This window comes from Phyllopteryx taeniolatus, chromosome 9 (genome assembly GCF_024500385.1).
Source record: "Phyllopteryx taeniolatus isolate TA_2022b chromosome 9, UOR_Ptae_1.2, whole genome shotgun sequence".
Taxonomy (NCBI): Eukaryota; Metazoa; Chordata; class Actinopteri; order Syngnathiformes; family Syngnathidae; genus Phyllopteryx; species Phyllopteryx taeniolatus.
In genome coordinates, this window is record NC_084510.1 from 31503185 (window position 1) to 31528333 (window position 25149).

Genomic DNA, 25149 nt, shown 5'->3' on the forward strand with positions numbered 1-25149 from the left:
TCAGCGTGAACTCATTTTTTTTTTTAAAGATATATGTATCATTTTGATGATAATAGTTTACCCCCAAAAATTTTTTTTTTTAAATTAAGAGCGAGAATTCCCTCTGTCTAGAAACTACATTATGTAACAAACAAGAAACAATGACAAATATTTTTAATGTAGAAAGTAGGCGTTTGTGTTTCACGGATGGACATCATGTCTGGTTTTCCTTCGGGCTTAAACAGCGAACCTACATTTCCATGGCAACATGCGGCCAATTGTTTTGTCTTTTTGTCTTGAGTTCGTTGTCCCATTTGGGTGGGGCCAATGCTACGTGACTCGTGCGCCCCCTGTAGTCGTCTCGCCACGCTGCCCCGTTTGCGTATCTGCGGTTGACCGATACCGGCCACCGTGGTTCATTTTCTTGCACCTGTGCTTCCGAGCCGGCGGTCTCCCGGGAAGACTCCGACTTCCGTCTGGCATGGGGTGAATGAAGATTTGGAGACACTTGGAGCATTTGGGCTAATTGGATTTATTGAACAGGCCTTGGTGTCATAGCAGCTGCTGTATTGTCAGAACGACGAAAAAAAAAAGCCCCCGGAAAGTTGATCAAGGTTCTAATTCTCTGGCCGTGGAATTAGCCCCCTCCCTCGTTGCATCCGGAAGGATGCTGCTCCTCATGACCATATTTGGAATCGTAGCTGCCAGCCGCCGTCTCTTTGGGTGTGTGAAATACCGCTACTCGTCTGCCGTCGTCTCTCAGTCTGGTCGATCTTTCCCCCGGGGGTCCTTTGTTACGATAATGCCAAACAGTCCTCTTTGAAGACCAGGACCGGTTGTAAACCCCCGACAGGTTTCTGTCAGGGGGACGCAAGACCCCCCCCCCAATCAACGTAGAACTGGTTAAAGGATGTTCTTTGATGTCGAAGTGCAAAGAAAAGACAGTTGGTGGGAACACAGCTCTCCAAACATTTGTCCTTCCCAAAGGAACTCTGATTGTCTTCCTATGAAAATATACTACACCACTCATGCCAGAGTCGCATCTGCCCCACTTGCACTCTGACTGAGGAGTCTCTGCAACATTTGCACCATCGACATTGTACTACTCGTCACTTTCCTAATCTTCCTCCCCACCACCACAGTCATCTTCTTCGCAGTCTCGCCACACTCTCCCCTACCACCACCTTACTGTCGCTAACCTCCTTCAGATGACATCGTCTGTGCTTCGACCTCCGCTCTTGTAGGTCACCCTATGTTCCTGCCTCTTCTGGAAAACAGTGTTCACTTCAGCCATTTGCATCCTTGTTGCAAAGTCGACCACCATCTGTCCCTCCAAGTTCTTTTCCCGGATGCCGTACTTACCCATCACTTCTTCATCACCCCCGTTTCCTTCACCAACATGTCCATTACGATCTGCACCGATCCCGACTCTCTCTCTCGGTCTGGGACGCTCAGAACTACTTGGTCCAGCTCCTTCCAGAATTTCTCTTTGACCTCTCGGTCACATCCTACCTGTGGGCCATAACCGCGAATCACATTCTACATAGCGCCCTCAAGTTCAAGTTTCAGCCTCATCACTCGATCTGATGCTCTTTTCACATTCTTAGCCAAGTCTTCTTTTCAAATAACCCCGACTCCATTTCTCTTCCCATCTACACCACGGTCAAATCATTTCATCCCTGCCCCGAAACTTCGGGCCTGAGTGAGTGCCTTTCCACCGGGTCTCCTGGACACACAATAGATCAACCTTTCTCCGGATCATCATGTCAAGCAACTCCCGAGATTTTCCTGTCACAGTCCCCACATTCAGTTCTCGGCTCTGCGCTTTCCTCTTCTCTTTCTGCCGAAGAACCCGCTTTCCAGCTCTCCTCCGACCGAATGCATATCACGTACGAGTCCCAAAATCAACGGACTTCCCTTGCAGATTGTCTGCGACGGAGATGGACGTGTGCAGCGCAGCCGAAAGCGGGGCGGGGCCGGGCCGGGCCGGGCCGACGCTTTGGACAATTCTTTCGCTTTGGATGGAGAGAAAACATGAGCGGTCAAAACTAAATGGAAAAACACTTCAAACATTTGTCACCAAGCTTTTAATTTGTGCATTTCCTTTAAAAAAATAAAAAAATAAAAAATCAGCAGCAACGCGTCGTTCGATCGGGCGGTCGGTGCTCGTCACCGTGGTAGCGGGGAGCCAATCGCCGAGGTCAGAAGGGTCGCTTACTGATGAATCTGGAGAAGACGGCGAACGCCGCCAGAGGTTTGTCCGTCGGCACCATGTGACCCGAACCCTGCGGGGGCGGAGGTCAGAGTTCACCCGCGGGAGGCGACATCGTCGCGCCGATCGGCCTGAGTTTACCTTGACGGTGAGGAAGGCCAAGTTGGTGAACTCCTTGACGAAGCCGCCCACCTGCCGCCCGCCCTCGTTCTCGTACACCCACGGACGCCGACTCACCTGCACCTGCGGGTGCCGGCGGAAGGCTCACCAGGAGCCAACTTTTCTTAGCCCCTCTAAGGAGCTTTGCATGATATGGGAGCATTAAGCTAGCTGCCTTTTGGCGTTCAAAGATAATTCTCTCTCTCGCTCTCTCTCTGCCGTCGAAGCGAGGGCGGCACACGGCGCGGCGTACTCCGCAGTACGGTCGAGCGTTCGACATGGAACGCCGATACCACGGGTTGGAAAGTTTTCGCACGCTTTTATCAGCACACTGTCACCCGTTGGTTCCCTGCGTTAGGACGGGATGCTCCGCTCACCTGCTGGTTCAAGGACTCCACGAACCACTCGTCGCCCATGAAGTTACAAGCCATGTCCACGTCGCCGTTGTACACCAGCACGCGGTACTTCTGCGAACGCACACACACACACACACACGCACACCTTTTATGGTGAACCATCCACAGGAAGCGGAATGCGGCGTGCACCGACGAAGCGGTCAGACCAGCGCGGCCAGAAGCTTGAGGTACTGCTTCCTGACGTCCGGATAGAGCCGGCCGTAGTTGAGGTGCACCTCGGCACTGACAAAGAGCAAAGCGCAGCGTGACGACGTGACGTTCATGCCAAAGCGTCACCGTCAATGTCATCGTGGCATATTGCGCAACTCTTCGTCGCCGATAAACGGCGCATTCATTCAAATGAGAAATAACTTGGATTTATACAGCACCTTTCACGACACCCGAGGACCCTTTACAAATACAATTCAATTAAATCATTTAAAAAAAAAACATCACATGATCAAATGTATTCAACACATTTTAAATTCGACATTTTTGCGATTGTAAACAGTTTTACAAATGCTAAGCATTTATTTGAGAAAATACACAAATTCAAACATTTGAATGCATTTATTTTGTCTGTTTGAAAGCTGGAATGTGGCCCTTGAGCGCAAAGCTTTTCCCAGCCTCGCGTTCGGTGCATTCCGAATTCTCAGGCGCCGTCAACGTTTCGGCGAAATGGCGCTTACCTGCAGACGGTCCAGTCGGGCGCCCGGGCGTCGATGTTCAGGGCGCTTCGCACGTGCGGGTCGTTCAGGAAGCGGGCGGCGGCCGTGGAGTTGGTGCAGGGCGGCTCCAGGCGCACGGGGGTCTCGCGTCCCGCCAGGCCTCGGAGCTTCTGCGGCGCAAAGCGGAAAAACGGCACGACGGTGAGGCGGGGGGGGTCCGCGCGGGGGCCGCGCGGGCGCCGGAGCGCTCGCACCTTCTTCCACATCTTGGTCCGCTCGTGATGGATGAAGAAGTTGCCCAGGTCTCGCAGCACCAGCTGACCTCGCTCCACGCTGCAAACACGCAAAAGAGGATCTCGCCATACCGCACGACCGGGAACTTTTGGACTTTTAGCCCTCAGGCACCGGGACGCTCCTATCCACAACACACGACTCGCATCAACGAGAACGCGCACGTCAAACACGCATGCAGACCACACGCACGACCATCAACAACAAATCGCACACTAGCTAATGCACACAAACAACACAAAACAATTCACATGTACACATTGACACTACAAACAACACAATAACAGACTAACAAGACACACAGCGGAGAAGAAAGTACGAGCACACACACAAACAAACAATACGCACGAGAACGAACGACTAACACGCACGCAGGCGCACACGCGACAGGAAGTGAGAGCGTCACGGGCTCACCTGGACCTGCGGGGGGCGCCGCCCGGACACGGCGCGTACAGGTTGTACACGTTGAGTCCCGAGCCGTAGACGACGTCCTGGACGTCGGCCAGCTGCGCAACGACACGTTAGACGTCACGCCGCCTCCGACCTCGACGGCGCGCGGGGCGACACTCACGGCGGCGGAGCAGTCGACGTCGGGGTTTCGGTGGAAGTCGCAGCGGACGTCGCGGCAGCACGACTTCTGCAGGCGGCTCCACAGGCGGCTCCCCAGCAGGCCGTGGTAGTACGCGAAGTACACCAGGGAGTTGTCGTTCAGCTCGTAGCTGGACATCCCGTTGCCCACCGCCACGCCCTGCTCGCCGCGGGGAAAGCGGAAGACGATCCCACCGCCATTAGGACTGCCGAGACGAGTTGACTAGTCACCGTCACGCCGACTACTACGTGACGACGTGGCGGCCACATTGGTGGGGGCAACGTTCCCGACAATGGCAACGCACGTACATTGGAAACGAATCTGAAATTGCTCATTCCTCAGATTTCATGAGGCTCGCCTTTTTGGTTTTTATTTATTTATTTTATTTTTTTTAAATCAACATCAAAAAATGTGCTCCTTATACAGGAGCCCAAAACATTCTTACCTACGAAAAGGTTATTCCCAGTTCCCTTGTTGTGATTGCACATGAAAGTTTTTGGTTCCATTTTAAAGTCCACTGAACATTTACAGCTACAAATGTTCCTTTCTTCCTTTTAATTTGCACTATCAAATATAAACGTGCCAGTAATGTTGGTACAAGCGCCAAAGTTTACGATAAGTTGTATGTACTGCTATTATCTTAATTATCTTTTGCAGATACCGTCAACACCTCAAGCTGGAAGTTGTACGAGAGACGCTCGCCGGTGCCATAAATGACGATGAGTCGACTAATTGCAAAAATAATCAGTGACTAGTCGACTATCAAAATAATCCTTCGCGGCAGTCCTAATATTGACATTATGAAGATGTTTGATTGGAACCTTTGAGTTCCAAGAACTATCCGTACCGACAAGATAGAACTCTTGAACTTTTGGTGCAAACGAAAGTAGTACAGACAGACGCCGCCACCTGCAGGTTGAGGGCGTCGTCCTCCATCACCCTCTCGGCCAGCGTGGGCACGTAAATCCCGCCGTAGCTTTCTCCCATCAGGAAAAGCTGGTTGGCGCTCAGCTCCGGGAAAAGCCGGAAGAACTCCTTTAGGGCCAGGTAGTTGAGCATGGACACCTGACGCGCACAAACACAATCAACGAGACGAGAGGACCGATCAGAAGCCGCCCCGCCGCCACCGTGACCCCCGCTGACCTCGGAGTCGTTGGTGGCGTAGGCGCCGTCGTCAGAGTAGGAGAAGCCCACCCCTGCTGGGGACTCCAGGTACAGCATGTTTGCGATCTGAAACGGAACAATACACGTCACACAACAACAACAACAACAACAACATAAGCTAACGCGCGGCAATAAACATGAGCAGCAAAACAACAAAAACAAAACAACTGACAACACACACGCACGCAAACACCAACACACACGAACAAATCAACAACAACACAAGTCAACACACAAACAACAAAACAATCCACGAGCAACACACACACCAAACTAGGGTGGGGAGGGCGAATAACTCTGTTAAGTCGACTTCAAAAATGTGTCGCCGCTAAATTTCTGCCTCGACCCCAAACAAAAAATAACTAACTAACATTGAAGAAGTTCAGCCTGGAAACATGTTTGCGCAGCCAGAAGCCACGTTTCACATGGGCGTGAGGCATGACTGCATGTACACACACACACACACACACACACCGTGTGGAGTTCAATAGAAGACGTAGCTTGTTTGAGAAAGATGGAAAACCCTCTTGACCGGCTAGCGACAATTAGCATTAGCCAACACGGGAGGCACTAACTTCAAATAACAAATATTCACATACAAACACACAAATCCTTCCTAATCTGTGAGAAACAAGTGACAGTCAGAGAAATTCAAAGTGTTTTTTCAGCGTTTCGGTCATTCGCGATGTCTGGTACGAGGCATGTTTTTGGACAACCGTGACAAATCACAAATCAGTCATGAGTTTTGAAAGCAATGAATCATCATATTTATTAATGATGATTTCAATATCTATCAAAAATAATTGTTGATTTTTTCCAGCCCTAACGCCGGCCTCCATTTTAAGGAGCGTCTCAATTGTCTTAGAGGTTCCGCGGACACTTTTGTTTTTTTGTTTTTTTTTATGATTCTCCGCCACGCCTCGATGAGGTGGCAGGTGGGAGGAGCTCCGATGTAAATACAAGAGCGACGGTCGAGGATGTTGCAAAGGAAACAAACAACGCTTGTGATGTGCGGTGACCTTGTTCCAGGAGTTTTGGTTTTCTCTCAGCGCGACGCCGTCGTCCTCCACCTGCACAACAAGGAGAGGGCGGCGGCCATTTTAAAGAGGAAGTCAAACGTAGGGCTGACCGATGAATTGGCCGATTTCAGGCCTTTTTTTCTTTTTTATAAACACATCATATATAACGTGACAAACATAATGACATTGAAAAGCATTTTCTCTTTATTGTAAAGTTAAAGAAATACTAAAAGGACAAAATGGAGCAAAACGGTCAAATGTTCGGGCCCTAATTCAATTCTATTTGTTGTTGTAAGCATTAAGGGACCCAAAAACATTTGGGCTCCGCCTACCAGGAAGGGTCCGTGCTCCGTCAACAGTCCGTGCAGCGAGCTGCACCCGGGCCCGCCGTTGAGCCACAGCACCACCGGGTCGGACGCCGGAGAATTCTGAGACTCGGCAAACCTGCCGGGAGGAAGCGTGTGAGCGTGCGAGCGTGAAGCGGCGGGCGGTCGCTCACCAGTAGTGCAGATGCTTCCCGTCCTCCACGTTCAAGTATCCCGAGTAGTGCCTGAAGCCGGGCTGCTTGGGCAACCCGGGAAGGCTGACGACTTCGTTGTCGGCCGGCGCGGCCGCCGCCGTTCCCGCCAACAGAAAGTACAACAGCGCCGCCGCCATCTGACAAGAAGCGACATCGCTCGATAAGGACTGCACGCATACGGTCACTCGATGAACACCGTAGCAGCTGTTCCCAATATTGACGTTTACGATGCCCATCCACTATAGTCAGTCAGCCATTTTGCGGCGCTGTCGGAAAAGCACTAGAGAGCTTTCATGTATTCTTATGAAATGAAAAGCTTTAACAATTCCATTAGAGACACAGGGGGAATGATATGCATGTATAAACATTTATTTTAAATGACTGACTGACTCAAAAATGAGCCGTTAGCTTGAGGACGTCAGGACTTGCGGTTCAAATCCCTCCGGAGTACGTTCACGGCGTGGTACGCCGTTCCTTGCGCAAACGAAACAGTCGTCGCTCCTTCGCGGATCGCGAACGAAGAAGCTCAACGAACGAATCACTCTTCAGTTCCTCAGTACACCAATTCACTGAACGAATCAGTCACTCATTGCACTTAAGCCCCTCCCCCGCCTGGACGCCGCTGCCTGACGCTGGCCGCCCATTGGTCAGTCGCCGAAGTGAGTGACAACGCTGGCGAATCGCAAATCACATGGCAGTACGTTTAATGAAGTCCCGCCCCCGCCTGCACGCTAGCTGCTCATTGGTCATTCGCCGAAGACTCAGAAGTGAGTGACAGAACGCTTGAGCCGTTCACGCTCCTGTGACGCCGTTTCCCGACTGAAAGTCACTTTAGTACATTTCAATCATTAGAAGGCTAAGCTTCCTCGAGCCAAACAATTTCGGCTCATTTGAATCACGTTTGATGATTCGTGTCCTCTCCCCACTGCTCTTCTCTCTCGACACGAACGACTGCACCTCGACGCGCCCGGCTGTCAAACTCCTGAAGTTTGCAGACGACACCGCTGTCATCGACAGGAAGCTGAGCGGCCGGAGCTGCGGTGCGGCCGACGCATCCTGGAACTGAACCCGCTCGATGATGGTGGACTTCGGGAGGCATCCTTCGCCACAGCTGCCCCTCACGCTCTCCAACTGCCTTGTGTCAACCGTCGAGACCTTCAAGTTCCTGGGAATTTACAGTCTCTCAGGACCCGAAGTGGGCGACCGACATCAACTCCGTCCTCAAAAAGGCCCAGCAGAGGATGTACTTCCTGCGGCTTCTGAGGACGCACGGCCTGCCGCCGGAGCTGCTGAGACGGTCCTACACGGCGGTCATCGAATCGGTCCTGTGTTCTTCCATCACAGTCTGGTTTGGCCGCTGCTACAAAAAACGACAAACTCCGACTGCGACGGACAATCAAAACTGCTGAAAGGATTGTCGGTACCCCCCTACCCACCATTGAGGACTTGCACGCTGCCAGAACTAAGACAAGGGCGTGCAGAATCCTCTCGGACCCTCCGCATCCCGGTCACCGGCTCTTCCGGCGCCTTCCCTCAGGTCGGCGCTACCGATCAATGCAAACTAGAACTAGCAGACTTTCCAACAGCTTCTTCCCTCTTGCGATCAACTTCTTAAACAGCTAACCTACAATTCCATGGCGACATGCTGCCAATTTTCTGACTTGAGTTCGTAGTCACATTTGGGCGGGGCCAATGATGCATGACTCGTGCACTCCCTGTAGTCGTCTCGCAGCGCTGCACTATTTGCATATCTGTCGTTGACCGATACTGGCCGCTCGTGCCAGAGTCGCATCTGCTCCATTTGCACACTGACTGAGGAGTATCTGCAACATTTGCACAATCGACATTGTCCCAGATGATCGCGCTACTCGTCACTTGAAACCGCACTTTAAACTCCTTGAAGTCTCGGCGCCCTTCGCACGATGGTCATCGCTCCGGAGTATTGCGATATGAGTCATTCAAACTGCTTTAAGTGCTAGACTGGCACAATTGTCCAAAAAGAAATAAATAAATGGTTCCGGCATTACCTTTATTGCTCAATGTCTTTCTGTCTCCAAGGTGTTCTCTGTCAATTGACCGTCTGCTGTCGTACTGGAGCGGCTCCGACTACCGGAGACCAATTCCTTGTGTTTTCTGGACATACTTGGCAAATAAAGACGATTCTGATTCTGATGTGTATTGTCGTTTAGAAGCACATCCGTAGTCATTACGTGACCGTTTAGCCCCGTGGGGTGGGGGAACCCTTTCAATCAAAACCTTGACGCTAACAGGACAGAAGAGTGTGACGTCCATAAAAGCAGCAACACCGGCTAACGGCTAACTACTCCGACAGTCACCTCAACATTTCATTTGTTTTCAACAGTTCATTTTAGTTCAAGTTGGTAAAGTGTGTCTTTATTCTCTCGTTATTTCACATGAAGCCCTTTATTGTAGTCAATCAAGTGTAAATGTAATTTGAATGATCGAAGTAGAAAAGGGCACAAGAGGAACAAGCTGGCCCACGATTTGCACGTGCTGGTGACGTCATTTCCACATTCACTGTCACTTCGAGGGGGGGGAAAAAACCTGAAGTTTCTTGACGCATTTCAGCTCAGTGAAATCATTTTCTCGAGTTTGTTTTTGACTCGTTTGGCTGTAGACCCAAAACATATTTTGTCGTGTGACGTCTACAAAGTCAGTAAAACGAGCAAACGGCAAACCACATCGGGACTCCCACCCAAAAAAAAACCCAACAAGGAACATGTGAAGCTGTGACAATATTGATAAAGGTCAAACAATAACCCAAATTGTTGCCTTTCTTACCTGCTTGTGTCGAAGTCTGCGGTTCTTTTCCGGAAGCAGAAGAAAAGCAGGCAGCATGTCACGTGACCACTTGGCGACTCACATGACTGGGCGTTACGAGGTCACGTGATTGCCAAACTTTCCTCCAATCACATTTTCACCCTTTTTTTATGGCCATGTAGTTTTATTATTCCGGTTGATTGTATTTTATTTACTTTTAATTTTATTATAGTTTTGTTTCATTTATGGTTGCTTATTTTCCACATTTTATTGCAGTTGATTGAATTTACAGTATGCATCTATTACATCGTATTAATTTCATGCTATTTATATTCATTAGCTTCATTCATGCATTTATTTTGCACATTTACACATCTGAGTTAACTTGGTGTGCATTGTGTTCTGTAACTAATTTTATTGAGTTTACATTTAAATTTCCTTGCATTTGATTTAAATGACATTATGAACTTCATTCCATTGATCCATCCATTTTCTGTACCGCTTATCCTCACTAGGCTCACAGGCGTGCTGGAACCTAGCCCAGCTATTTTCGTATTTATTAATTTGTTTTATCACATTCAATTTTGTGTAGTCAGTGCTTTGCCTTTCATTCATTGAGTTGATCTGACACATTGTGAGTTTTATTTCTGGCGTCAGACGTTTTTGTGGAATTGAGTTGAGAGCAACAACTTGTTCACATTCCCCACAAAAATTCTCCCAGGAAAGACATAATGGAAATAAAAAGTATAAACTACACAATGTTTGAAGACTCCTGTCATAAGTGTAAAAAGAAGTTGACCACCATACAATCAAAGAACAAAGACCAATAGACAGGCTATTGACATTAGGATCTGCTTCGAAAATTGTATTAAATTGACTTTGAATGAATTGTTGTCCTAAGCAGCCAGATGCTTTTCCATGTTGCACTTCCTGTTCAGTGGCGACATCACAAAACTCCTCTCAGAAACTTTAGGGTTGTCCGTTAACATGAAGACGTCGGACATCCTGCGTGAATGTTTTCAATTTAAATCAAGATCAGAATGGGCGGCTTTGATCAAACATCTTTATTGAACTGGTTACCATAGTAACAATCAGCCCAGCATAAGCAAACGTCCATCTTTATTTAAAAAAAAATAATAAAATAAAAAAAACAACATTTGTACTGTGTCTTTTAAGGACGAGGGGGCGGTCTCAGGCCAGGAGGGGGCGGTCCTACGACAAAAAAAAAAAGAAGAAAAAGCACATGACAATTATTTTTAATTATCAGATGACCACACAAGAATCGGGCGGGGCCATACGGACTTCAAATAAAAATATATTTTTTTCAAAAATTGATTTTCTCCACTTTGCGTTTGTTTAGGGGGGGGGGGGGGGTTTAATATTGGGATTTGGAGAATTACATTTCTGATCGAATGGCTCGGACATGTGGTGTCCCTCAAGAGTCACTTCTTGGACCCCTTCTGTTTAGCCTGTATATGCTACACCTTTGGGTCAACTTCTCCTGAACTTTAATGTTGATTATGACAGTTATGCAGATGACACAGTACATTGTTTTTAAATGTCTAATCATGTAAACCACTGTGTATGAAATGCACGATAGAAAAAAAATTAGCCCTGCCTTTATAATAGCTCATGAATTAAGATAATTCCGTTTCAGAAGCATGTTTCCCTCCACTTTCTGCTCTGTGTCAAGGTTTGATTTGTGAACCTATATTAATGATCAATTATGTTCATCAAGTAAGCACCGCTTTACAGATTTTGGGGGGTTTTATGGTTCTGAATAGAGAGATCCACTCAGGGCAGGGGCGGATTTATTCTATACAGGGCTGCAGGACACCCCAAACTGATGAAAAACTCAAAAACAAACTTCAAAACTTTTGCCTTATGACCTTTTAAAGAAAGCTGTGATACATTAGTTTCTCAGAATAACTAATATATAATGTGGGTGTCACCAAATGATATTTATACGCATACCGTATTTTCACGACCATAAGGCGCACTTGAACGTCTTAAATTTTCTCCCAAATGGACGGGGGCGCCTTATAATGCGGCGCGCCTTGTGTGTGCAGCGAGTTCCAAAATCTGTAAATGTTGTTGTGTGACTTTGATGAGCGCTCCGCTTGACTGACTGGGAGCACTTCCCGGCGACACGCTGCTTATATAGAGGAAAGGCGGACGTGACTGAGGACAGCGTGCGGACGTAAAGGGCGAAGGGTGCGCGTGACAGAGGACGCTAAAGACAGTAGGTACATAGTTCCGGTATGTGCATCGCTTTGGCTAAGGACCCCCGAAAATGACACGCTTACGAAGCCGTTTAAACTGCAAGCTATCGGTTACGCGGAGGAACATGGGAATCGAGCAGCCGCGAGAGAATTCAAGGTCAACGAATCCACGCTTCGCAGGCGGAGGAAGCAGGAAAACGAGCTTCGCCAAGTCAAGAAGACGAAGCGAGGTCGGATTAATGAGCAAAGAACAGAAACGTCTCCACAGTCACCATTCGAGGGCAATAACGCTTGCAGAAGAAAAGAAAATGGAACATTTTCAAGGAGGTCCGTCTCGGTGCTTTCGTTTTATGAAACGCCGCCATCTATCCATCCATCCGTAGCGCAGCAACTTCCGGCGGATTACAAGGAAAAGCTGGCCATCTTCCGCTCCGACTGCAGTAAAACGATCGCTGACAAACATCACCAACATGGACGAGGTGCCGCTCACTTTCGACATCCCGGTGAACCACACTGTAGAGAAGAAGGGGACCGCCACGGGAGCGACACGCACAACGGGGCACGAGAAGGACGGGTATCGGCCAATACTCGAGGCCGCGGTATCGGAAGCGGACAAGTTGTATGGGGAATTGCTCCATGGTTTAGTTTAGCGTCTGTAGTCAAGTTGAAGAATGTCAAAGCGGAAGCCTTCGCTTTTGCTGCCTCGTTTCAATCGACAGGAAGCGCTCACCTCTCATGCCGGGGGGAGGCGGCCTCATGCCTGGGGGGGGCATGCCCATCGGCGCCCCTCTGCCAGGGGGCATGCCCATCGGCGGACCCATAGGGGGGCGCATGCCAGGGGGCGGGCCCATCATACCTGCAGAGAGAGCAATTAGGATGCAGCTCATTAACCCAACTTCCTTGAATTTCAAGTTCACTTTTCAAATCATTGAAATCATGTTTTTGTCATAAAGAAAAAAAAGCACCGTATTCTATAAAAACATGAGAAAACTGGCTTGATGTCAGTACACAATATTGCCAAACTGAAGTGACATCCCATTCGTAATCCAAACGCTGTCATATGATGTCGGTCCACCCTTTGCAGCTGGAACAGCTTCAACTCTTGTGGGAAGGCTCGCCACAAGGTTTAGGAGTGCGTTTATGCGAATATATGACCATTCTTCCAGAAGCGCATTTGTGAGGTCACACCACACTGATGTTGGACGACAAGGCCTGGCTCACTGTCCGCTCCAAACCAACCCAAAGGTGCTCTATCGGGTTGAGGTCAGGACTCTGTGCAGGCCAATGAAGTTCATCCACACCAAATTGTCTCCTCCGTGTCTTTCTGGACCTTGCTTTGTCCACTGGTGCACAGACATGTTGGAAGAGGAAAGGGCCATCTCCAAACTGTTTTGACTGTCCAAAGCATTCAGAGTTCCTTGCAGTGGAGCTCGGGGGAAAATCTTTTGGACATTTGCGCCCTTGCGGGTACACTTCGGAGACGGCCCCTTCCTCTTCCAACAAGTCTGTGCATCCGTGCACAAAGCAAGGTTCCTAAAGACACGGATGAGAGCGTTTGATGTGGATGAACTTGACTGGCCTTAACAGAGTCCTGACCTCAACCCAACTTTTGAATCAATTAGAGCCGAGACTGAGAACCAGGCCTCCTCGTCCAACATCAGTGTGTGACCTCACAAATGCGCTTGTGGAAAAATGGTCAAATTCCCATAAACACACTCCTAAACCTTGTGGAAAACCTTCCCAGAAGAACTGAAGCTGTTGTAACTTACCAGGAGGAGGAGCTCCGCGGCCCATCGGAGGCGGGGCACCACGTCCGGGCGGATACTGCGTGGGCGCCCCTGCGATGCTAGCCCCCGCGGCGGCGGCGGCCACGTTGCCTCGGCCCTGTGGCGTCATCACCTGCGAGACGAGCCCAAAACCTCGACGTCAGTAAGTTAGCCGTCGCGCAACTCTGCGCCGGCGCGGTTACCTGCTGCGAAGGACCGCCCACTCCCCTCACGGGCCCCGCCAGCCCGGCCGGAGCCTGAGGCACGGGGGCGCCTGCCGGGACGCCGCGGCCCGCCGCCCGACCCACGCCGGGACCTCCGGCCACGCCCGCCAGAGGGACGCGAGCGATGCCCGTCTGAGAAAGGAAATTCAACAAAAACAAAACCGTCAAGCTAAATTGCACTTTCAAGCCACAAAAAAATTAAGAAAGAAATGAAAAATAAAGACAGCCGCCCTCAATACTGCACGCGTGCAGGAAGAAATACAAGATGGCCGACTGCAGACGACCTTGAGGTCAAGAACGTATCAGGGACGCCGACTCAATGGATACTTTCAAAAGTGGGCTCAAACCATATCTGTTTATTCATAAGCTTCCGGGACGATGGATTTTTATTAGACTTTACAGCAATTTTATCGGACTGATCGGTATCAGCCGATATTTAGCATTTTATGCCGATCGGCTTCAATGTCACAATTCGCCGATCCGATCGATGAGGTCATTGCAACAATAATTGATCAATGATGTCATTGATCGGTTCCGCAAAAGACATGTACTGCGCGTCGCCGCGTGCACAGTATAGTTGAATCCGAAAGCTAGTTTATTTTTAGCCTTGTCACGTGTCTTTTGACGTAGTCTTGGAAATATCTGACGGCCAACAAAGTTATTCAAAAAACGTCGGCGGTCTGAGACGGGCGACACGCAATGCCCGGCCGGAGATGATGAGAATCCCCGATGTGACTCGAGCAGTGATTTGCAACCTTTATGGAGCCAAGGAACATATTTGACCAATGAAAAATCTCACAGAACACCAACAAACAAAAATGTCACAAAACGTGGATCCATTCATGGCTGCATTTACTTCCTGCCACCATTTATTTGTTCTGTCCGTCCCTATGCCTCACTGCCATAAATAGAGGAACAAAGATACATTTATTGTAACTATCATTTTTTGAGCCATTGTATACAGTAAATGAAATTTAAAAAGAAACATTCCTCCATCTTGTGATCGGATATCGGTTTTTAAAACTCGCTGATCAGCCCCAAAAATCCTGATCGTGTAAAGCCTCCTTTTTTTATGCGGTTGCATCACGTTTGATTCATTTTTAAATAATGCATTTTAGTATTTATTGCACTATTGACTGTACGGTGCTGTATTAGCTTTTAATATTTTGCATTCTATTACTGCTTCATTGCGTTGCATACATCTTTCAAAATCTAGCCGAAATCTCAGTTACAGCAGGTTTTGAAACATAAGCTTAAAAGTGTCTTCATTTATTGTTGTAATCTTTGAAATGATCTTTTGCTCCTCCTGAATGAAGCACTTTGCGCTGCAATCCTTGTAGGAAATGTGCTTTAAAAGAATGTTGATTATAATTTGTAGAAACTTTGAAAGCCAAAGCAGTCTTTTCCTTTAGCCGTCGGAAATAACGTTTCCCGATTTGCAACAGGTTTTCTCAAGCGGCTAACGACATTTTGGGATGCGTCGGATTTTCTTCCCAGAACAGTCGGCGGCGGACCCGAGCGGGCTTACGTCTTTGGGCGGCGGGCCCTCCACCGTCATGGAGACCAGGTTCTCCCCCCTCAGCAGGACCAAGCCCAGGACTCTCTTCTCCTCCCGCTCGGGCTGCTTGGTGTTCTTGGGCCTGCACGGACGGGCCTCGTCAACGGCTAGCCGGCGGAGGCGGCGCGGGCCGCGGCGGACTTACTTGATCTTGCGAAACTCGTCGCAGTCGCATAGGATGAGGTTCATGTGCTTGTCGAAGGCCTTGAAGGTGCCGATGAAGACTCGGCCGTCCTGCAGGATGCACCTCATGCGGAAGTCGATGTGCTGCAGCATCTTGCTGCTCTTGCCCACCGTCTGCAACGCGCAAAACCTCCTTACTGTTGTGCTGCTGCCTTGCGGGGCGCTAGAAAAATAAATACATCAACGCCACGCGCTTCCGCTCGAGACGGCGCCGACATCCGCTTTGAGGTTACGAACGGCACGAAACGAACTACAGGGTTTGAAACAAAAGTCAAATTCAGCAAATGCGTCTCAAACATTTTAGTGCCACCTAACTTTTTCTAGTATTTGGGATGTAATCTAGTATAGTCTTTTCCCTTTTATTGCAAATGAACATCAGCTCCAACTATCGATTACTGACCTCTACACTACTGATAATTGATTAATCATTTCGGGTCTGGATAAAACCTCATCCATTACCTTAAGGTCATCATTTCTGTGTTTAGCAAGCTTTTTGAAAATAGCGTAACGATTAGGAGAGGTTCGGAAAGTTGAAGATTCTGATTCAATCAAAAAGTTCATAGCCAAAATCCCGACACGTCTTGACGTTGGCCAGAAATTGTTGCATTTTCACCGCTTTTAAACATATTTTCCACAGGAAAATGACACTTATTGTCTGCTATTGGTGGGCGCCTGTTCTTCAAGAATAAGAATGAATAACTGAGATCAGCGAATGTATTGTTCATGAATTCTATAAAAGCGGATGTCCACTTTGTACTCGGAAAGTATCAAGTATGGATGAAACGTTGTCTTTCGGCCTTAACAAAAGCTTTGAGGTCGATTTACGGTCCTCCAAACGATATAATGTTGTAATTACATTTGGAGACTTCTTTGCAACGTTTGCTTGCGTCGATTCGCAAGAAGATGAAAACATTCCGCAAGCTACGTTGTCACAACGTCGGCGGGCGAGCGAGCGAGCTAGCTAGCAACTAGCTAGCCCGCCAGAGAGATCCGGAAAAGTCCAATCATTCAAATTACACGCAATCTTGTGAATAACAATAATTATTAAGACAGAAACCGTTTTTATTTCAATGCCAAACGCTCCATTTTGGACGCTTGATGAGCCTGCGGCGTAACTTCCCTCAAAGCAAATTTCGCATCAAATCAAGTCAATGTCGCTCGCGTCGAGGCGCTCATCGAAGCGACTTTCGCGTCCGAACTCACTCACCATGTTTGCGGTTCTGATGGCTCCGATTGACGCCGGATTCACTGGACAAAACCCAAAAAATTGAGCCGCGGAGACGCCGCCAAGCCCGTCTTAATGAGAGAGACTCACCGGATATGACGTCGCCGGACATCAGCGCCGCCTCCCGCCTTGTCCCCCTCTAAAAAGACCAACACTCATTGGTTCCTAGTAGCAAATCGAGCCAACAGACTCCGCTTTGTTCTCAGACGTTGGTTAAAACGCTACAACACGACTATTCTGCTTTTATTTATGCACACAATCAAACTATTAAAAACCTAATTTTGGGAGGCGAAGGGGCTCAGTGACGTGAGCGTTTGAGATGCACGCATAACTTGATTGGACCAATCACAAGAGCAACACTCGTTTGTTCCGAGTAGCAAATGTGGCGATTACCACGCAACAAACTGCACGTTGGCCTTCAATGTCAATTACACATTTTGTTTTAGTTAGGCATACAAACTATTTAAAAAAACCATGTGCGCGAATATGGAACATTCAATGAACTATATTATATACGGTCCACTCCAGGCCGCGTTATTTGGATTCCAACCTGATTTCTAGGCAAGTCAATATTACTGGCTCCAGGACACGCGCCACTGCACTATGATTGGCTATTGTATCCTGTAGAACATGCCCCACTCCAAAGATAACTATAAAATGGAAACGTGAGAGGATAAAACGGATTAAGCTAAAAGGATAGGAGGAAAAGCGTCCTATATTATCAATTCAATTGGCTGAAGTCTCCGCTGCATGCCGAAAACGCAATCTCGCGATCTGAGCGTGCGTGACGTCACTGACTTGGCGTGTGGCGTCATTCGCGCTGGCATCTTGCTGGATGGAAGTCAAAAGTTTTCTCACAGCGGTTCGCTCGTCCGTTGGCCACTAAACTCACGTAACCCACACGATCACGCTTCAAATCGCCTCGAAAAGAGAAGATTCACAGGCGAGTCAAAGTCCTAATCTGACATTTAAAAAAGTCCAGTTATAGTCTTGCAGGAATCAAGTTGTTCATTTCATTTAAGAAAACATTGGAATCTTACCAGAATCAAACTCATTTATCTTTAATAATAATTCTGAAATAATAAACGAAATAAATATAAAAAAATAAAATAAAACACCAAAAATAAATATGAAGATCAATCAAATCAAAATGAAAAAAAATAATCAAATAATGTCTTTGCAAAATGATGCAAATGAAACATCAAAGGTAGTGTGTCTCTGCCGCGGAGAGATGACGTCACGGCCGTTCTTCTGCGGTCACGTGTTGACGCGGTCGATTGGTTGGTAGATGTGCGTGTCGTCATCCACCCCCTTGCCGTTGCCATGGTAACCCGGGATCCCGCGCGCGCCGCCGACGCCGCCGCAGTGAGTCACCGACGCGCGCGCGCGCCACCGCGCTGCCCGAGCGATCGTCGAGATGACGTGACGGACGACGCCGTCGAGCGATCGATGACGTCAGCATCCTGCAGCGATTGACTGACAACTGTCAACAAGTCGTCCGTGCACGCGCAGCAGGTGAGCGAGCGAAGGCGCCGCGGAGTCACGTGACGCGTCCTCTGCTCCGTTGTTGTTGTTGTTGTTGTTGTTCCACGTCAACGCTGCAGTGATTTCTCAGTTGTGCTGTGTTGCGCCCGTTGCGCGCACGTGCACGCATTGTGCACTCTATTAGGGACACCTGTTGACCTGAGCGCCACCAGCGGCGGCACGCAGTTGGAGCGCTCTGGCCGGTCACTGATGTGCTTCCTATCCCGCCATCGGGGACTGACGATGACGTCACAGCCTCAGTCGAGCCGGACTGAATGTGACGTAGCAGTCGACTAAAAAAAGCCGAGGTGACGGCTCGCCGCGCAGCCATCTTCGCTTTCGTGAGTGCTCCTAGGTTGCAAATCGAGGTGCAACGAATCATCCATCGATCGTCAGTTTAGCCGATATCAAATTCATCAATAATGATTTTTGATGATCCATAGAGAAGAGGTTAGGGTGAGAGGATGAGCGAGCTTCTCAGTGGTTCTCCAAGACAAAGCAAATCTTTGACGATGGCACCACGTCAGCATCGCCGTCAAATCGTGACGCGTGTCGGTCAGCCGCTGGCGACGCTACACCGCATTTACACCGATACCGCCGCATCCCGTCTTTTACGACCACTGGGCTTCATCTCGTCAAATCAAACATCGTCGGGGAGACGGCACCAGAAAACGTGTCAACGGTCAACTCGACCGGACACGCCCGTTACCATGGCGACGATAACAACACCGGCTCTTGCCGACGTATTGTGTCGCGTTGGGGTAAAAAAGAAGAAAACGGCGGCGGCGTCACCGGTGCTCGGGAGGGGACGTTCATTCAAGGATCGCTTGAGGTGCGTTCACGTACTTTTAATACGATACGGCTCGTGAGCAGGCAACATAACGTTATGTAGCCGAGCAAGCTAGTGCTAGCGTTAATGTTTGTACGTAAACATGCCGGCGTTCTGTCCAATCCTAATCTAAAGTTTTGGGAAACATCAATAAATGTTGACAACGCCGGTCGCAATACGCAATCCTATTGGTGGACGTCGAGGTGCGGCGGCGGCGGCGGCATGCCGCAACTATGCGCTACACTCCATCCAAAAATCAAACATGTCAGACTTTTGATTCTGGCGCCGTAGGGCCAACCTGTCGGCCGCGGATTATGGCACACGATTTCGTTGCCGACAAAATATGGCGGGCGTAATCCGGGAAATTGGGCTCATATCGGCGCTAAAGTCCTGCAGTCTGATCACGGCATTAGGGAAAGTCCGGACACCCTGTGGAGGAAACTCCTTGTAACCGCCATCTTGTTCTTCGGGTCACGACCCGCAGATCGTGACCCGAGCGGAGGTTCGGAATGGAGATCGCCCGTTGCGTCGAGAATCCTTCGTCAGCAGGACAGACCCGTGCGGAGGCAAACGATGAATGATTCATTTGATCATCGATTAGCACCTCTGACGTGCAGCGAACATCATCGGCTCCCTTTTGCAAGAAAAGTCAGCGAGTGTGATTGACAGCAAAGTCACCAAATTGGACTCGTCGATCGACCGATCTGCCGTGCAGGTGAAGCGGTTGCCGTGGCGACGTCGGCGGCGTCCCCATGCACGCTTACGTAACAACGGCAGCCCACCGCTACAAATATACTCCAATGTGTGCGCGTGTGTGTGTGTTGCCGGCAATTGAAAAGAGATACAAATGTGTACGCACGCGCGCGTGTTTATATGTCACCCAAAGTACACGCGCATGGATGTTGATCCACGAGAGTATCGCCATGACGACCGATGTTTGACAGACGGCCGAGCGTCTCCGTCTCCACGTCGGACGGCGTCGCCGGGAAGTGACCAATAGGATGATCCCGCCCGAGCAGGAGATGGAGGGCGAGGTGAGCGAGACGATCCGCGCTGGCGTGACGCGCCGTCAACGTGTGCGTGCCGCCCGCGTGCCCAGGTGCGGACGTGGGCCGAGTCGCTGGTGGTGACGCTGGACGAGCTGGAGTGTAAAATCTGCTACAACCGCTACGACGCTCGCGGCCGCAAACCCAAACTTCTGGCGTGTCTGCACCGAGTGTGCGCCAAGTGTCTCAAGAGGATGGTGGACGTGGGTGAGTCCGCCGCACGCCATTCCCGCCGTTCACTTGATTTGACCGTCCGATCAGATGACGAGCGTTGGAACGGGCGATTCTCGGGTCAGCGTTTTAGAGGCGCTGAGCTTCCAGCCGGGCGAGATCCATTCTCACGCTTTTCTACATTGGAACGCAATTTGATTCGTACATTTCTGAAAGAGAGGTCTTCCAATTGTTGGAAACCTCACAAATGCTAACAAGCTAACAGTCGGTATGCTAATTCGATTGACTGAAGGATTTGAAGGATTGCAGTTCTGCATTCAAACCCGATTTCGTTATCGGTTATCGGAATTTGATCGTGCCAAATACCGGAGCGGGCTCGGTCCGAATCCACGATTTGGCATCGGACTGAGTTGCGATTAGCGCGTGAGAGGTGAGCCGCTGTGCCGCTGTGCCGTCAGGCGAGTCGTCGCCGTCCGCCGTCAGCTGCCCTTTCTGCCGTCACCAGACTCTCGTCCCCGAAGAAGAGGTGACGCGCCCGCCCGTCTTCTTCTTCTTCTCGTGTGCCGCGACGCCAATGAACGCCGCTTTTCTCCTTTTGTTTCGGGCGGTCGGAGGTGTGGCTGATGGAGGACGACCGTCACATCCTGGCGGTTCTGTCGTGTCAGGACCGAGCTCGGCGAGGAGGAGGCCGACACGGAGAAGTTCTGCTCAGTCCCGACTCGCTGACAGGTGACATCATCGACAGCCCGTACGGCGCCGTTCAATTGATGCGGTGTGACAAAAAGTGTTCAGTGAAATGATGTCATCACTGTACGGTTTTATAAAGTACAATATTATGGCCCACCGGTTAGAGGGTCAGCCTCACAGTTGTGAGGACCGGGGTTCGATCCCCGGCCCCGCCTGTCTGGAGTTTGCATGTTCTCCCCGTGCCTGCGTGGCTTTTCTGCGGGCACTCCGGTTTCAAGCCCACATCCCAAAAACACGCGTGCTCGGTTCACTGAAGACTCGAAATTGCCCGTAGGTGTGAAGGTGAGTGCGAATGGTTGTTTGTTCGTAAGTGCCCTGCGATTGGCTGGCGACCGGTTCGGGGCGTACCCCGCCTCCCGCCCGACGATGGCTGGGATGGGCTCCGGCGCGCCCGCGACCCGCGTGAGGACAAGCGGCTCAGAAAACCGATGCATGGAATATTAAGGACGGCTATTTTTCCTCATCAAAAAACAAAAGATTTTATTTGGGGGGATTATTTGCCCTTTGACTCATTTCAATGGGAAAAGATGATTTGAGATGCAAGCGTGGTCACAGAACTTGTATCTCAAGACACTGCGGTATTTGAGATGTGTTGCGTTTTCTGACTGATGGAATGATTTTCCCTTTGAAGGCCGACTCACCAAATTCTTCTTCTGTTGTGTGCGCGTGGTGCGTTCAGGTGCAGAGCGTGCGCATCGTCCTTCCGAGCGCCTGGTGATCACCATCGTGGAGCTGCCGGCCCAGTCGCCGTCTTCGGACTCTCTGAGCGCGCTGAACGCGCTCACGTTGTACCGGGACTCGCCGGCCCGCGAGCTTCCCGCCCGCAAGTGCGGCTCCTGGACGTCCCGCCATTTCCCCCGCTGCCTGCTGGGGGCGCTGTGTCTGGTCAGTCCGCCTCCGTATACCTTCACCGGCGTGCGCCGATCGAAAGAAGACGACGGCCAAACGTTCGGCTAGATGGCGACTCCGAAAGCGATGACGGCGGCGCGGGCGGACTTTGAGAAAGACGACAGTGTAGTTCGGCCTGGTACCAGGCGAGGATCGCCCGTGAGCGCGATGGTGAAACCCGGCGATGGTACCGAGGAATGGCTGGGTGGGCACGACTGTATGATGACTGGATGAATTTCAGGTACGCGAGTGAAGCAACGGGAGGGAAAAGAGAAAATCCATTGAAGTTCGTCGCTCCTGAGAAACAAAAGATGACAGAGGAAAAGAGGTTTTAGAGAGAGCCTTGCAGGGTATTGTTGGGTTTGGTCAGCTGGAGATGGGGGGCGGGGCCTGGGGGCCAGGGAACAAAGACCCCACCTGAGATGAGAAAGACAAGCTACGCGGTTGGGTTTAGTTCTTTGTTTTGCTCCCTGTATGCGCGGTATTAGCTACTCGGACGCCAACTGCTAGGCCGAGTGTCGCTTATTTTGAAGGGGCTGTCGCGGACAAATAGTGCAAAGTAGTCCTAGACCAGAACTGTTGCCTTGAAGGACTTGGGCTGGCCGCTGGCTACATTAGCACAACTTCAATATTAGCAGCATGCTACACGGGCACGTCGATGCCGGCTCGCAACTCGCCATTTTTCTTAGCGCTTCACCTCGCGCGGGTCGCGGGCGTGCCGGCGCCTATCCCAGCGGACTGCGGGCGAGAGGCGGGGTGCACCCTCAACTGGTCGCCGGCCAATCGCCGAGCTCGCAACTAGCGTGAACATATTCAACTTTCATACTAGCAGCTACGTATATTAGCACGCTAATAGCCAACTGCTGAACCAGCAGCTAGCTACATTAGCATTCACGGAGTCCAGAGTCGCAGACAAGTACTGTGGACCCACGTGCAGTGGTGGCAAATACTTCAAAGTCCAAATACTTGCTTAGTGTACTTGAGTAGATGTAGTATGTGTGTGTGTGTGTGTGTGTTGCATTCAGGTGTACTTCAGCTCTCTCCCCGTGGGCATCTACCTGCTGATGATGGCGCACACGTGGCCGGGCGTGGTTCTGGTCAGCCTGGTCCCGTCCACGCTGCTTCTGCTGGCGGTCTACGGCTTCTGCCGCTGTCTGTGCCACGAGCTCCTGGAGGCGCTCGCCGCTCGTTGCCGGGACGACGGCGCCGTAGCCATCGCGTCCGCCGCCGACGACTAGGACGCGTCCGCCGCGACCTCGAGCGAGCGGACGAACACCTCGCGGGGGCCTCCCGCTCGGCGGCCAATCAGAGACGCACGGAGACATCTCATGACATGGGGAAAAAAAAAAAACTAATCTCGAAATTTTGGCTATACTGTAAATATAAGATGCGCACAAAATACTGATTTGTGCGTGGCCACGTCTGCTACGTTGCTAGCATGAGTTGTTTGCAATGGAGAGTCACTAACACGAAATTGTTTGATTTGTACAGCCAATGCAAATCCAAAACAGGCCATGAATGGACTTTTCAAATTCTGCATCACTGCTGAATCCTGAAGCCCAAGCTAACAGGTCAGCGCGAGGCTGCACGGCAAATGATTGACACCTCGTCGGTCATGCCCTCTCTCTCTCTGTGGGTTGATCTTCCTCAGACACGGTGGTTTCTATTAATAATAATAATAATAAAAAATGTAAAAGAACTCTGCAAACTTTTTAATTATGATGTGCACTCAAAATACAAATGAATAATATGAAGATGATTCGTGGAGAGTTGAGTCAGCGAACGGAGCGCACCTTCGATACGAACGGCAAAGGTGCGCTCCGTTTTGAATTTCATGCGAGTATTTGGTGCGTTTGGTATATTTCTTGTCATGTCGTGTCTGCGGCGAACTTTTAGGACGACAGCAAGTACACGGTCAGTGTTTTTGTGTGTCTGAGCCACCCCTTAAATACGCTGCTAGCCTAGCTTAGCATTTAGATGGCAGGGAGCGAGGTGTTAGCTTAGCATTAAAACCAAAAGACAGTGGACCCCGCTATTCAAAATGGTCAGTTTAAAACGCACGAGGAATTTGTCTCCGGTCGTTTTTGCCGCTCGAGTACGGCAGCAATCGAGCCGCGAGAATAAAATATGCTTTCACGGCATACACAGGTAAGCGTTAAGGGACCCAAAAAGAAGGTTTTTTTTTTTTTTTTTTTTTTTTAAATCGGAATTTCATTCTGCCAAATATCAGAAATGGCATCGGCTTCAAAAACTCGGAAGACGTACAATGAGTCATTATGCAATTTCGAGTGTCGAGTGGTGTGGGAATACTGATGAATAACGACAAATTTGCAAATCATGCAGAGTGACGAAGCTCCAATGCGGTCATGAGCTCACGGCGCACGTCTGCCTCACAGTTCTGAGGCTGCGGGTTCAAATCCTTGCATGCCGAAGCATACAAACGCTTTTTCTCCAATGTTAGCTTGGAGGACGAAGCTAGCAGTGTGGCGCGCATTTCGCACGTGATGCTAATCTCCGTACTAAGCTAGGCTAGTAGCTAACCTAACGAGTCAACGTTCGCCTCGTTTCTGTGCAATGTGAAGACAACGAAAGTGCGTCAAAATGCAACTTACGTTCAATGTCGTCCAGGGGCGCGCAAACCTTTTCCTCTGAGGGCCGCTGACAGAAAACTGGAAGGATGAGAGGACCACTTTGACATTGTTCAACTTGGATTCATTAAACACACTACAACCAAGCCATCAAGTTATTCGAGATTGCTTTGATCTACAGTAATCCCTCGCTACATCGCAATAGTTCTCGTGGACTTTTTGGGAGGTCAGTGGAGTCCAATTACTCATCTGCACATCACGGCTATTGTTAGCTTTATAAGCGAAATGATTTTAATGTGGTCAATTGGACTTTTGCTCTTAGCAGAAAACAAAATCCTAGCGAGTCATCTCAACGCATACGTTTGGTGAGTGAGGATGCAAAAAGAAGATGACCGGAAAGC

The 25149-nt window shown here is 49.8% G+C and overlaps 3 protein-coding genes across 7 annotated transcripts; 1 reads left to right on the forward strand and 2 right to left on the reverse strand.

Moving 5' to 3' along the window:
• Positions 1-2029: 2029 nt before the first annotated feature.
• On the reverse strand, positions 2030-9929 carry ctsa (cathepsin A). Of its 2 annotated transcripts, XM_061785525.1 has the most exons (14): positions 9799-9929; positions 6976-7133; positions 6809-6920; positions 6477-6527; positions 5437-5523; positions 5203-5358; positions 4276-4452; positions 4119-4210; positions 3668-3746; positions 3435-3583; positions 2913-2988; positions 2728-2817; positions 2333-2434; positions 2050-2264 (listed from the first exon to the last, which is right to left on the reverse strand). In XM_061785525.1, exons 1-14 carry the CDS (start codon positions 9853-9855, stop codon positions 2181-2183), a joined length of 1470 nt encoding a protein of 489 aa, XP_061641509.1. In that variant the 5' UTR covers positions 9856-9929; the 3' UTR covers positions 2050-2180. The 2 variants fall into 2 exon arrangements, with proteins under 2 accessions (XP_061641508.1, XP_061641509.1); XM_061785524.1 differs by having other exon boundaries at positions 2030-2434.
• An 894-nt stretch (positions 9930-10823) lies between these two features.
• On the reverse strand, positions 10824-17097 carry snrpb (small nuclear ribonucleoprotein polypeptides B and B1). 2 transcript variants are annotated; one of them, XM_061785552.1, is made up of 7 exons: positions 16938-17097; positions 15693-15844; positions 15541-15629; positions 13969-14060; positions 13769-13898; positions 12730-12855; positions 10824-10989 (listed from the first exon to the last, which is right to left on the reverse strand). In XM_061785552.1, exons 1-7 carry the CDS (start codon positions 16938-16940, stop codon positions 10949-10951), a joined length of 633 nt encoding a protein of 210 aa, XP_061641536.1. In that variant the 5' UTR covers positions 16941-17097; the 3' UTR covers positions 10824-10948. The 2 variants fall into 2 exon arrangements, with proteins under 2 accessions (XP_061641536.1, XP_061641535.1); XM_061785551.1 differs by having other exon boundaries at positions 13969-14121; positions 15518-15629.
• Positions 17098-18244: 1147 nt separating this feature from the next.
• LOC133483797 (E3 ubiquitin-protein ligase RNF182) lies at positions 18245-24518 on the forward strand. Of its 3 annotated transcripts, XM_061785540.1 has the most exons (7): positions 18246-18470; positions 20253-20342; positions 20408-20561; positions 20984-21051; positions 21140-21254; positions 21952-22157; positions 23186-23539. In XM_061785540.1, exons 2-7 carry the CDS (start codon positions 20310-20312, stop codon positions 23396-23398), a joined length of 789 nt encoding a protein of 262 aa, XP_061641524.1. In that variant the 5' UTR covers positions 18246-18470; positions 20253-20309; the 3' UTR covers positions 23399-23539. The 3 variants fall into 3 exon arrangements, with proteins under 3 accessions (XP_061641523.1, XP_061641524.1, XP_061641522.1); XM_061785539.1 differs by having other exon boundaries at positions 18245-18470; positions 20195-20342; positions 20984-21254; positions 23186-24518; XM_061785538.1 differs by having other exon boundaries at positions 20984-21254; positions 23186-24518.
• The last annotated feature ends 631 nt before the right edge of the window (positions 24519-25149 follow it).

What these genes read in the sequence shown, in the direction of transcription:
- LOC133483797 (XM_061785539.1), top strand. Translation starts at nt 20,310, where the DNA reads ATGATCCCGCCCGAGCAGGAGATGGAGGGCGAG. An exon ending in CAGTCCCGACTCGCTGACAG is followed by an intron (nt 21,255 to 21,951) that starts GTGACATCATCG and finishes TGGTGCGTTCAG; the next exon opens with GTGCAGAGCGTGCGCATCGT. An exon ending in TGCTGGGGGCGCTGTGTCTG is followed by an intron (nt 22,158 to 23,185) that starts GTCAGTCCGCCT and finishes TGTTGCATTCAG; the next exon opens with GTGTACTTCAGCTCTCTCCC.
- ctsa (XM_061785524.1), bottom strand. Translation starts at nt 9,855, where the DNA reads ATGCTGCCTGCTTTTCTTCTGCTTCCGGAAAAGAACCGCAGACTTCGA. An exon ending in ACCAAAACTCCTGGAACAAG is followed by an intron (nt 5,524 to 6,476) that starts GTCACCGCACAT and finishes GTTCCGTTTCAG; the next exon opens with ATCGCAAACATGCTGTACCT. An exon ending in TGGAGTCCTTGAACCAGCAG is followed by an intron (nt 2,435 to 2,727) that starts GTGAGCGGAGCA and finishes CGGCACCCGCAG; the next exon opens with GTGCAGGTGAGTCGGCGTCC.
- snrpb (XM_061785551.1), bottom strand. An exon ending in CCGCGGAGCTCCTCCTCCTG is followed by an intron (nt 12,856 to 13,768) that starts GTAAGTTACAAC and finishes CTCTCTCTGCAG; the next exon opens with GTATGATGGGCCCGCCCCCT. An exon ending in GCCTCCCCCCGGCATGAGAG is followed by an intron (nt 10,990 to 12,729) that starts GTGAGCGCTTCC and finishes TTTTTGTCGTAG; the next exon opens with GACCGCCCCCTCCTGGCCTG.